We start from the raw sequence: 13,757 nt of genomic DNA on the forward strand, positions 1-13,757 counted from the left end.
TACATCTTATAGAAATGTTTTCGAGTACTTCGAATTCAAAACTTTCCTTTATCAAGGCGTTTCGTTGCATTATTACTGTGTATAATCTATACATTGTAGGCCTACTCATATGAAAGTTTTGAATTTGAATTCCTGGAAAACGTTTCAAAGTTACCACTCACCTAATGGGCTATTCCAGAAAATAAGTGCACACCCCCTATAGAGGAGTAACTTTTCAATCAAAGAAATGTCTGGATTTCCAAGTCTGTGTTTTGAAAACGACTGGAATTCCAGTTGCCAATGTTACTTGAAAAAGCTTGGAAATCCAACTAAATGAAGGAAAAATCACGAAAATGTCCAAAATAAGCTCTCAAATTAAGGATTTCTGATTTTGAACCATTTTTCTGCTGGATTTTGTCGGCTTTGGACACTTTAAAAGTCTGAATTTCCAAAAAACAAGACTGGACAAAAAGTTTGGAAATCTGAACTCCCAGAAAGTATAGGGGGCGGCCGTGAAACGAATTAATTTTTTATGTGGCCGTATGAAGGGCGTAAACCACCAAATAACTTCTCCATTGAAAAGCACGTAGAAATCCACTTTTTTAAGCGGCGTTTTCTACCAGGCGTGACAATTTTTTCACTTTTAACGTCATCCTGTATTAATTAAGGACTGAAATTTCATTTAAGCTTCAATTTTGGGGAACTTTATAGATTCAGTTTTTATTAAAAAATGTTGAAAAGCGACGCCGCTATTTCAACGCCAAAACTAACATTAAAACTTGTTCCGTTAGCAGTAATTCGGACAGGGCCTACTTTTCTTGTGAAATCGATTTGTATAATTTCTTATCTATTTTAGTCATAAATAGGTTAGCATCTTTCATTTAAATCAGAACATGCCAACCTCACGAAGAACATGGTCCCTAAGGACACCGCATTGTCTGAGTAGCCATATACTTTTAACCGGAACTCATCACCATTGCACCTTTCGCGCAGTGATTTGGTGTCATGCGCCCTGAACCCATATCCACTTAGCAGCAGGGCCGCCTCTCAACATTTTGCTTCCACTGATAACAATAATAGCGCCCTCTGTTGATAGCTCATATCAGTAACCATGGTAACCGACATTTTATTTTAATCATAAACCATTACATGTAATTTCAAACTGATAAAACAGGAAAACCGGGGGGCAAAATGAATTTCAGGGGGGACAAAATCAACCAATATTGGGCAAAATTGCGAATTTTCGTAATTTTGGGTTTTTACTGGGAAAAACTGGGGGCGCAAGAGTACTGACATCCCCCCATAGGCCCCATTCCACCCCACCACGCCACTGACGAAAGCATGACTGAATGGGTCCCGGTTGAAAGAACATGCATTTCGTTGAACTATGTACATGTATATGTATAACAGAAGCGTATTTTCATTATCATTCAGGCCTACTACTACTAGGCCCTAATATGAATAGGCCTATAATTGAACTCTATAATGACAAATAAAAACCATGACGTCACAAGTTTTATGAACTTAAGTTAAATGATTTTTAATCCTTACAGTTTCTACTTGTACGTACATTGCTCGCATAAACATTGTGATTCACTATTGACCCATTCCATGTCAACTCCAGGGATGTGCACCGCAGCACCTCTTCAAATATTTTTTTCTTTTTCTGTGTGGTGGTAGATGATGAGAAAGTAAAATCCTAAAAATTTGAGCTTCATACATGTACTCCATTTCGTTTTCCCGTGGCATCAATTTGAAATTTAGGGGGGTCAGCGTAAAAATGTCTACTGTTACCAGTGCTCTTCTGATTAATGATAGAGGCAGTGGAAAGAATAGGAGCGTGTGTACCGGTTGGAAGGGTGTTCGATTTGCAGATGATCAAGCAATGATAATGCAAGTTCTACAGATATTTTAGAAGACCACAAATATGCAGAATGCTGAAACCCAAACTTTTCGGCATATAGTGTTCACTATTTTGGCAGCGAATTTTTAGTCTGGTCTACAGTGTCAGGCCCGGTGTCAGTATTACTATTATATGAAAATGCCAAAATGTTGGTATTAAATGAGCCTATTTCGATGTAACACCGAGGAACATCGAGTTCAGTCCCCAGGTTGTGGTAATTAAGTATAATTGTTTGTTTCATCTTGTTAATATTTGGTCATTCCTGATATCCATTCCCACAGTTACCGGGCTTATCGTCATGACGGTGTTTGACGCATTACCCTATTCAGTCTGCGTTGAGGTGTTTGGACCAGAAAGAACCATTGAGACGTCTACAGTACTTCTTATTGCAAATGGCCTCGGTCTTATCTTAGGATCATTGTTTGGTAAGTTCAGAGGAAATCCTAGAGTATATGTACTTAATTGTCGCCCAAACAACATGTGGGTGTATACATTGATGTGACACCGGGATGTGACAGCATCCTTTTGATAGTGACGTCGCGCGTCTTCAGAGTACATTATACATGACTGTGTCTGAATCCGAAAGTACAATGCTTTCTTTAATGAGATAACATGGGCAAACAATCAAAATTTGAGTCTGGCAAAATATCAAACACGATAACTATAATTTCCCGTGTCCTTTATATTGCTTAAGGTAATGCCGATCTGGATTTCAATTTCAAAAAGAGCTTGCAAACATCCAGCGAGACGCCCGGGGGGCACTCCAACTTTGGAGGTGACGCATATGTATGGCTGTTAAGACCCCCTTTTTCAGCATCGCTGTCACCCAAAGACCCCATATTTTTTTACGAACACATGCTCTGTCACCCAAAGACCCCTATTTTTCCATTTGATCTGTCACCCAAAGACCCTTACAAGTTCAATTTGAACAGCAACTTTCATTTATCACTGATTTTGTTACTTATTTTGAAAAAACAATGAAATTTGAAGCCATTTCGAACTAGATTTTCGAGGTTTTTTTCTCGCTATTTCGGCTCTCACCCAAAGATTCCATTAAAAAAGATCATGTTCTCACCCAATGACCCCATATTTTTTTACATTTTGCTCTCACCGAATGCCAATAATCATGCTCTCACCCAATGACCCCATATTTTTTACATTTTGCTCTCACCGAATGCGTGCGAAAGTGCCAGCCCTACACCTATACCCATTTCATATTGAAGTGCCCCCAGGGGCGAGACGTAGACTAATGTATATCAGACATTGGTTGAAGACAACAGAAAAAGTGCATCTTTCTTTTCCTCCAGCACTGGTGGAAAAGACCGAAACTACTAAGGGATGAAATCAAAACTCGACCGGCGGTTCCGTCCGGTTAAGGTTAATGCTTAGAACAACAGCAACCGGGCGGAACCGGTGTTCAACCGCCGGTCGAGTTTTGATTTCATTCCTAACATTGCTACTTAACATTGAAGAAAAACACCCCCTCCCCTAATCAATTCACGAAAATCTTTCAGGCTGAATCAAAAAATTAATTTTATGTGGCCCAAGCAGATTTTAGTTAGGCCTACACATTTTAGTATAATTCTAGGATGGAGATGGCTTGTCATATAGACGAATCCATCGAGCCAAGTCATGGTCAAGATTTGGTCGGCCATATTTGGTTCCCCGCATGCACCTAACAGGCGTTGTGAGTGCCCAATTGGGTGGTTAAACCCGCTTAAAATTCGATGTTAGATTCTTTTGTGTTGTAAACTGTCATCATTCTTTTGTCTACGTGCAACACGGGTGATAGAATGCAGTTTAAAATACCCTTCAAGGCCGCATCATTTCACATTTTAGGTGAGATAGCTGGGTCCCCATTGTGGCTATGGCTGCCATTGAGGAGTAGGATGTGTGAAATTGGATTCGTCTATACCAAATACTCACATGCATGGGTGCTTAAAAGTGATATATTGTCCCTGTTTAAAAATGCAGGACATGTCCTCCAAAATCATAGATGTTTCAAATAAGAGCAACACTTCAAACTTTAATTTATTTCCAATGTTTTATCATTTACAGGTATGAGCGTGGACGCATCTGGATCGTACGATTCGGCGATATACACGAGTATTGGTATTTATGTGTTCTCATTATTCCTATGGACAGGGGTGCCAATATATCAGAAGATCTTTGCCAAGGATAGATATATCATGGCGGAATTCAAACAAATGCAAAGAGAAATCAAAGAAGAAAAGAAACAAGACAAAATACTAGATTTAAAGCAGCAATATTTGGACAGAACTTTCACTCCGCCTGCATCTCTATTGCCTGAATATGTTTATTATGAACAAGTCAGCACTGTATAGGCGAGAGTTTCTGATGATGAACCGAACCTTTTTTTTACATATTTTTGTGTATATTGTATACATATTTGTTTCATGATGGATGGTGCTAAACTTCAATTACGGACGGCTCTAAGAAGATCTCAGCGTGATGATGCTTTTAATATATAGGCCTAGGCCTATAGCTGAGTTTACACTCGATCGCTTTTTTTTGCAAAAAAACGAATGCTTTGTATGTATTTTGGCGTCGTTTTTACACACTGAGCATGCGCGTTTATTGGTTTTTCTACAAACTAGCGATCAAGTATAAATTCAGCTTCAATGATGTGTGTGAAATCTCTCTTCCTAAATTTTGTCAATTATTTACTAAGATGCCGTCTTTTTATGATGTCCATGATCATGGTGTAACATATACCATGCTGGCACGGTATAATAGGCTATTCCAGTTGAAAGCCACACTGTGGAACATTTTAGAAATATCTTCCATAGAGGGAGTATGTTTTTTCAAATGTAGGGTTAATCATTTTAAAACCCATCCATACTCCCTCTGTATATGGCTTTACCTATCTTCCACAACTAGAGTGGGTATTTCAAAATTATAGAAGTTACCCAATTGTCTATTCTATTCAAAGCTATGGTTTATCTGTTCCAGGTTTTACATTTTCGTGGCTTGTCTTTTTAAAGACAGTTCTTGTTATATTTGACTCATAAATGTATTTTGTGCGAATGTGCGTAATACTCACATAATGTGCACTATTTTAAAGAAAAAATATATAGATTTGCTGTATAATGTGTTGACCGCCATTTACATGTTCTAAGAAAGTTTAAAGTATAGGTAATAATGTTAATGAATACAAATATTTTATCTGTCCTTACACCCAGAAAACATTTAAATGTCGGGTTATATAAAGGGAATGTATAAAACGTTTAAATAACATTCAAAAACATTTTTTGAAAGCTTGCTGCAAAACATGATGTTATTCAAGCGTTGACAACATATTCTGCACATTGTGCACATAATTATGTTTGCCACACAAACATTTTACAATAAAATTGTGACAATATTTTAAAAAAAATGTTGTATAGTAGTGTTTTTTTACAATGATAAAACGTTTTAAAAACGTTTTCGTGAGATATATATAACCAGGCAAATAAATGTTATTAACAAGTTTTGACCAAAACAGAGACATGCAGTTAATATAAAATGTTGCGCTACAATTGCAGAAATGATATAAGTTTGAATATTTTGACACATAATATACAAGTGCAGAAAAACACCCATTTATAGTGATATTTCATTGTCATTTCAGGTAAAAGAGCAGACAAAAATCGCACTTACGGTTCCCAAGAAACTGCAATTTCAATGAGCATCTTGCCAGATCAAGTGTATTATTTATGTATTGTATTGTTTTTCAAGCAGTGATATTTATTATGTATTGTATTGTTTTCCAAGTGGCGATATAAGATTTTTTTTTAAAGTCAAAGATCTGTATCTCAAAAAGCAAATAAGCTTTTTTATCATGTTATCTTCACAACAAATTGTAATAAATCAAGCGCCTGCTTCTTTTACATGTTGCATGTAATAAATTGTCATCTAGTGGTGTTGCTAGATGTTTCAATATAGTACCAGGAGGCCATTTACAAGGGATTTGAATGAAATTTTCACAGAATGTGTGTTTTATTATTTGTAAAAAAAAGTATGGAAGTAGATTTTTGAAGGTTATCTCTGAATAATATTAAAACATCAATTAACACCTGTCAAATTCAGAGGTAACCTTGTCAGTGATTAATATGATAACCAGGCAGGTTTGGTTCACCCTAGAAGAACTGCTCTGGTAGGGCTTCCTTTTTTAAAGTTGCATTTTCGGCACTCGGCAGCAATATTTGTTGTCCGCTGTGACCTTCTTTATTCTTCGCTCAATAAGACCTAATCAGCTTTGTTCGGAGCGTAGACAAAATTATATTATGTTGCAATACAATAAATTGCATATCAATTATTATGACCTACCTCAAGAAAATTTGAAGATATAAAATGGTTGTGAATGGTGCTTAAATAATGAGAAATTTTAATGTGTTTGCTTACGAACTGTTGAAATAATTATTATAACATAAAAAAAACTGGAAAAAAAATGTACGGAGCTCACATAGATAGATGAATACAATAACAAGTTAATCACATTGACGATCACCAGAAGGGGAGGACGTTTGACCTTTTGACCCAACGTCATAAAATTATTTATTACTATTTCAAAAAATATAAATTAAAATTTGTGTTTATTGCAGAATAAAAGATAACTTAGGCGTACTGTTATTTTTGTTTTATTTTTAATTCAAACTGGCGCAATTTTTTCAGAATCCTTAAAACAGAGGTTTCATGTAATAATTATGACGAGAACGACATGGGTCAAAAGGTCATCCCAATTAATTTGCATAATATATGCACATTCTCGTTACGATTACTACAAGAAACTCTAAGGATTCTGAAAACCCCGTTCATTTTAATTAGAAAAAAAAGTAAAGTTATGTTTTATTCTACAACATAAAATTAGAAAGACAAAAAAAATTTAATTAAATTTGTAAATCGCAAAAAATAATGTTCATTACGTTGAGTCAAAACGGTAAAAGGTCCTCCTCATTTGTCATTGGGATTTCATGAATAGCAATGCTAATCAATGCAACATTTCCTCAATAGGTAGAATTTCAATTATTAGTATAAGAAAGAAAGTGATTTTTATGATGCTTTAATTTATCCGCACATGTACTTTTTGTTTACTTATGTAAAATAGTTAGAATTTCTTCAAAAATATGTACTTTTGGACTTCTTCCATTATTGTTTTGTCTTAAACGCGAATGATTGTCATTAAATGGCTGTTATATGATTGTAGGCTGATTAGGGTCTGCGCTGAGGTAGTTGCGTTCCTGAATGATGCTGATATGAATGATGTTTGGCGTTTAGTTATAATTGTACCCGCTTATTTGTTCTTGTTTGTACCGTGGTAAGGCTAAATAAGGCTAAAGAACCCAACTCCAATCCTTTCTCGGGATGGCACACAACTCAAGGAGGTGTCGGACTTTAAATATCTTGGTTCATTTGTTGCCGACAGCAAGAAAGACTTTCTGACTCGCAAAGCTCAAGCATGGAAAGCTTGCAACAAACTGCACACCATCTGGCAGTCCAACATATCAAGAAATACCAAGCTTGCCTTCTTTAGAGCCTGCATAGAGAGTATCCTCTTATATGGAAGTGAGACCTGGACAATGAAGAAAGATCTTCAGGACCGTCTTGATGGTACCTACACCCGGCTGTTGATGAGGGTTCGAAATATATCCTGGCGTGAACATAAAACCAAAGCAGAGATCTATGATGGTGTTCCACAGGTGTCCTCCATCGTTGCTCAACGGCGAGCCAGATTTGCAGGCCACTGCTACCGTGCAAAAGACCAAATAATTTCAGATGTCATCTGTATGAGGCTTCCACGAACATGTAGAGGAAGAAGACCATTCAACTACATCGACTGTGTGGCAAGGGACGTCAATCAAGAAATTAATGACCTCCCAAATCTGATGGCTGATAGAGATTCCTGGAAAAGAATTGTAAACTCTTTCTCGGATGCGTCCGCAAGATAGATAGATAGAAGGCTAAATAGCTCACAAACAAAGACGAACAAAATTATTTATAAAACCAGTTTGTGTATATATAGCTTCGTTAAAACTAAAATAACAACAATAAAATCTTAGTTCCGTGAGGCTTTTGTTTTTCTCGTTTATTCGGTACTCGGATTCATCGGTGGGGTTTAGAGTTTGTAAAAGAGCATTAAATACAAATCTGATGCTTAATTTATCTTATGATGTGTGTTTAGAGTAAATATAATTTTTTCTGTATGACATTTGTATGTTATTGTTCAACTTTTATCACTCATCTAATATTGTAAAAATATGCAAAAAATATATAAAATTGTATTACCCAGCACACTCACAAATGTTTTCAAAAGGGTTTAAAACATTCTTTAATTTTAATCAAAACGTTTATAACATTAGATATCGGGTTATATACAAGTAATGAAAAATTTTAACATTTTTTTTTAAATGTCAAAATGTTATTGTAAAATAAAACTGGTTTTTCAAACGCTTAAAACAATACCAACACTAAAGTAACATTATGCAAGAATGTTTTGCAGCAAGTTAAATAAATCAATGTTATTAAACGTTTTGTACACTTTATAACCCGATATTGAAACGTTTTTCTGGCAACCTTTTTTAACCCTTAGCCAATGTTTTCGAAACGTTTTGTGTTTGCCGGGTAGACCTAATATATTATAGTGGTAATTTTTCTACTTCATTAAGTTGTAAGATATGTATAATATGTACATAAAATGGGATATATTGCTGTAGCAATTATTAAAAGTTTTGCGTTCTTTTTAACTTCTGTGTGACAATGTCTATTTCATTCATTCATTCATTCATTGGCTGCATGAAAATGAGACGTTTTAGTTTTTTTCTTCAAGTAGATTTTCCCCTAAAAATTCGAAATAATTTTAGAAAAAAGTAAGGGTATGTACATGATACATCTTATAGAAATGTTTTCGAGTACTTCGAATTCAAAACTTTCCTTTATCAAGGCGTTTCGTTGCATTATTACTGTGTATAATCTATACATTGTAGGCCTACTCATATGAAAGTTTTGAATTTGAATTCCTGGAAAACGTTTCAAAAGTTACCACTCACCTAATGGGCTATTCCAGAAAATAAGTGCACACCCCCTATAGAGGAGTAACTTTTCAATCAAAGAAATGTCTGGATTTCCAAGTCTGTGTTTTGAAAACGACTGGAATTCCAGTTGCCAATGTTACTTGAAAAAGCTTGGAAATCCAACTAAATGAAGGAAAAATCACGAAAATGTCCAAAATGAGCTCTCAAATTAAGGATTTCTGATTTTGAACCATTTTTCTGCTGGATTTGTCGGCTTTGGACACTTTAAAAGTCTGAATTTCCAAAAAACAAGACTGGACAAAAAGTTTGGAAATCTGAACTCCCAGAAAGTAGGGGGCGGCCGTGAAACGAATTTAATTGGGCAAAATTGCGAATTTTCGTAATTTTGGGTTTTTACTGGGAAAAACTGGGGGGCGCAAGAGTACTGACATCCCCCCATAGGCCCCATTCCACCCCACCACGCCACTGACGAAAGCATGACTGAATGGGTCCCGGTTGAAAGAACATGCATTTCGTTGAACTATGTACATGTATATGTATAACAGAAGCGTATTTTCATTATCATTCAGGCCTACTACTACTAGGCCCTAATATGAATAGGCCTATAATTGAACTCTATAATGACAAATAAAAACCATGACGTCACAAGTTTTTATGAACTTAAGTTAAATGATTTTTAATCCTTACAGTTTCTACTTGTACGTACATTGCTCGCATAAACATTGTGATTCACTATTGACCCATTCCATGTCAACTCCAGGGATGTGCACCGCAGCACCTCTTCAAATATTTTTTTTCTTTTTCTGTGTGGTGGTAGATGATGAGAAAAGTAAAATCCTAAAATTTGAGCTTCATACATGTACTCCATTTCGTTTTCCCGTGGCATCAATTTGAAATTTAGGGGGGTCAGCGTAAAAATTGTGTCGTAACGCGAAAGACGATGTTTGGAGGTACATAAATGTATATTTTTTGTGTAGAATTCAAATCTGGCATCAGAAAACTTGTGACTCCTTTACTTTAAAAGATATAGGGCCCTCAAAATGCAACTTCGTCCATCCAGGACCAACTGGGGGGAGGGGGGAGGGGGTCAGAACTCCCGCAAAAGTAAAAATAATTTTATTGTCCATTTTTTTGCCAGTCAGAGCCCTTTGGTACTTTTAGCTGAGATATTCTAATAGGCTCAATATGGGATAAGAGTAATGTCCTACCAAAGGGCTCTGACTGGCAAAAAAATGGACAATAAAATTATTTTTACTTTTGGAGTTCTGACCCCCCGAAGTTGGTCCTGGATGGACGAAGTTGCATTTTGAGAGCCCTATATCTTTTAAAGTAAAGGAGTCACAAGTTTTCCGATGCCAGATTTGAATTTTACACAAAAAAGTACCCCAGGATACATACTTTTCAAAGTTGTTGGGGGTTCCCTTTATACATTTATGGACCTCCAAACATCGTCTTTCGCGTTGCGACACATTTTTTACGCTGACCCCCCTAAATTTCAAATTGATGCCACGGAAAAACGAAATGGAGTATGAAGCTCAAATTTTCAGGATTTTACTCTCTCATCAATATCTACCACCACACAGAAAAAAAAAAAATGAAGAGGTGCTGCGGTGCACATCCCTGGAGTTGACATGGAATGGCTCTATTTAAAATACAGTGTCTTACCCCCTCTTGTTGCTTCGGCGTAGCCATGGAAGTTCAGCATCAACATGATCAATGGTACTACATTGTATGGTATAAGAAATTTTCTTTTCAGCTATTTACATATCAGTTTGGATTCAAAATGTTTGATGGAAAATAAAGTCACTCCCCAGCAAACACAAAACGTTTTCGATATCATTCGCAAAAGGTTATAAAATGTTGTCAGAAAACGTTTAAATGTCGGGTTATATAAAGGGTATATTAAGAGTATAAAACGTTTTCATAACCTTAAAAATAATTTTTTTAATAATCTACTACTCAGCAAACAAAAATGTTTTACAGAAAACGTTTAAATGTCGGGTTATATAAAGGGTATAAAAACGTTTTAATATCATTCCAAAAACATTCTTGAAAACTTGATACAAAACATTCTAAACAGAATGTTATTTTGGGAGTTGAAAAAATATTTTGCGAAAAATGTTTGCCCAAAATATTTTCAATAACGTTTTAAAAACGTTTTCATGACCTTTATATAACCCGACATTTAAATGTTATTAAAAGGTTTTGAAAAAACATTTTAAGAACATTTCTGTGTTTGCTTGGTTCAAATATTTTAACATAATGTTATTTAAGTATTGACACAATATTTGGCAAAAAGATTTGCAAAAGTAGTTTACAATAAAATTTTTTGAAAACATTTAAAAATATTGTTTTAGTGTGTTTTCATACAAATCGTTTTAAAACGTTATCTTGACCTTTATATAACCCGACATTTTAATGTTATTAAAACGTTTTTACCTAAACCAAAAGACAAAATATAACTTATTTAAAACGTTTTTAAAACGTTTTTGTGTTTGCTGGGTCTATCAAGATCGGGAAAGCCCATGAGCTTCCAATCACGATTAATCATGAGCTCATACTACGAAACAGGTATTATTATGCAGTATTATAAGATGCATGCGTACCATATTAATTAATCATTGATGCATATGTGCCTTATTATTACTCCTGATTCTAGAAAAATACAGCACTACTTTTTTGGAATTAAAAAATATAGTCATGAAACATAGCTAAATCCTAATCCTTTAGTTAGTTTTGGAAAACTGGCAAGTGAAATTAGTAAAATTGTAACATTTGTGCAATTTGAGGTAAAATGAGCATGTTTTCTTACAGTCACACAATTCTAAGCATTAAAAATTTGCCCTATACAGGCTAAGACGTTAGCTCAGAATTGATGTTATTTTTTTTAATAATTGGTCATGAAAAAGATTATCATGTTTTCAACAACAAAAAAATATAACGCATAACTTGAAATAAGTCTTTGTCATGGCATACGAAAAGCTCCCTAAAACCCCGGCCTAAAACGCATGTTTTTGGCCCTTATTTCCAGAAAAGGATTAAAAATTGACTTCTAGTCTGACCTAACAAAATGATAAGGATTGAGCTATGCTCAGTGGCGGTTACAAAGTAAACACATGCGCATTTAAAGTAAACACATGCGCATTTAATTTCTAAACACTATGAAAGTAAACATGTTGAAATGTTTAGAATCTAAATACTCTCATGTGTTTAAACTCTTTGTGTTTATGTGTTTACTTTGGTGTTTAGGTGTCCTATACCTTTACTGTGTAAATGAAAAATTAAACACCTTGTAGTGTTTAAAAAGTGTGACAGAAACCCTAAACACTTGTATTTACAGTGCCAGCTATGCTTCATTTGGAAAACAGGATATTTTTTTAATCCAACAAAATTAGTGCTGTATTTTTCTGGAATAGGGAATAGGAATATCATTATTAAATTTATTTATCAATATTACTTCCTTATTCTATTCACACTTCAATACCGTATACCGATCACGGGAATAGAATCAGTGTTAGGCCTACCCGGATAACACTTTTCAACACTTTAACACGTTTGATGTACGTAAAATAATATGCGACGCGTTGCTAAAAAATTAACACTATTTTAACACGTTTACAGGGGTATTTTTATTGTGAAGTTTTGATGTTTCTAGAGTTATATTCTAGACTACACTGTTAGAAAGTTTTAAACAACCGCTGTTTACCAGGTGCATCGCTCAATCGTGTTTAAAAATGTCAACAACTTTAAGTTCAAGTTTAAAAGTTCTAGTAACATTTGTTTAAATTTTTAAACAAGTTGTTTAATTTAACTTTTAAACAAGGTTGAACAATGCACATTGTAAACAGTAGTTGTTTAAAATCTTGCAAGTTGTTGACACAACTAAACAACATTGTTTAAAACTTATACAACATTTTTTAAGACAACAAGTTAACAAAAACCTGAACAATATTGTTTAACTTGTTTAAAACTTTAAACAACAACACTTTAAACAACGTTTTTAAACAGCAAAACTTTAAACAGTGTTTTAACAGTGTATTTTGATACTTCCCAGCCCATCCATTTACTTTTTGCATATATTTAACCATTCCCTTAAAAAAAGGTCTTTTATCATCATTGGCGGAACAAAAAACGCTTAGATCCAAAAAGTGGACTTCACCCTTAAAAATTAATTAACCTTTGTAATGAGGACCTTCTTAATCATTGGCGGTGGCGGCGCCACGAGAGGCAAATTCCCCAGTCAGAACTCTTGCCCACTTTGTTGCCCCCCAGTAAAAACCCAAAATTACGAAAAATTTCTACTTTTTACGGCAATTTTGCGCAAAATGTGTTGATTTTGCCCCCCTGAAATTCAGTTTGTCCCCCAATGCCCCCCCAAAAGTGGACATTTTGACATGTTACTGAGGGGGGGGGCTATATGCGGGTCTATGTGGCTGTGTCTTAGAACTATTGTTACTTGCCCTTTTCCCAATAATAGGCCTATACTGCGCACAAAAAGTATCCGAACACTTAAAACAAAACGAGCACGGCGAGTGAGTAAGCGTTGATCTGTCACGCTATAATGAGCCCGTTACAAAATTACTGCAGGTAGGAATCACCCTAGAGAAACTAGCTTAAATTTGTCACTTTGGAAATTGTCTCTTTTTCCATTCAAATTTAAGTTATAAGCCTACGAGAGTCATTCAAAAGTTCTACCTCCACTTTTATAACTTTGCTAAGGCCTATTATTCAGAAAACCCGTCACCCTGAAAGTCCGCTATTCAGAATTCTGAATAGCGGGTTTGTTTAAAATGACCCGCTTACCAGAAGACCTGCCAATCAGAAACCCGCTAATCAGAAGGCCT

At 35.2% G+C, this 13,757-nt stretch overlaps 1 protein-coding gene across 1 annotated transcript; it reads left to right on the plus strand.

The window, feature by feature from the left end:
• The first annotated feature begins 2,160 nt into the window (after nt 1–2,160).
• LOC140145781 (uncharacterized) lies at nt 2,161–4,688 on the plus strand. Its single transcript, XM_072167457.1, has 2 exons — nt 2,161–2,307; nt 3,941–4,688. Exons 1-2 carry the CDS (start codon nt 2,181–2,183, stop codon nt 4,225–4,227), a joined length of 414 nt encoding a protein of 137 aa, XP_072023558.1. The 5' UTR covers nt 2,161–2,180; the 3' UTR covers nt 4,228–4,688.
• The last annotated feature ends 9,069 nt before the right edge of the window (nt 4,689–13,757 follow it).

Source organism: Amphiura filiformis, unplaced genomic scaffold (assembly GCF_039555335.1).
Source record: "Amphiura filiformis unplaced genomic scaffold, Afil_fr2py scaffold_597, whole genome shotgun sequence".
Classification (NCBI taxonomy): Eukaryota; Metazoa; Echinodermata; class Ophiuroidea; order Amphilepidida; family Amphiuridae; genus Amphiura; species Amphiura filiformis.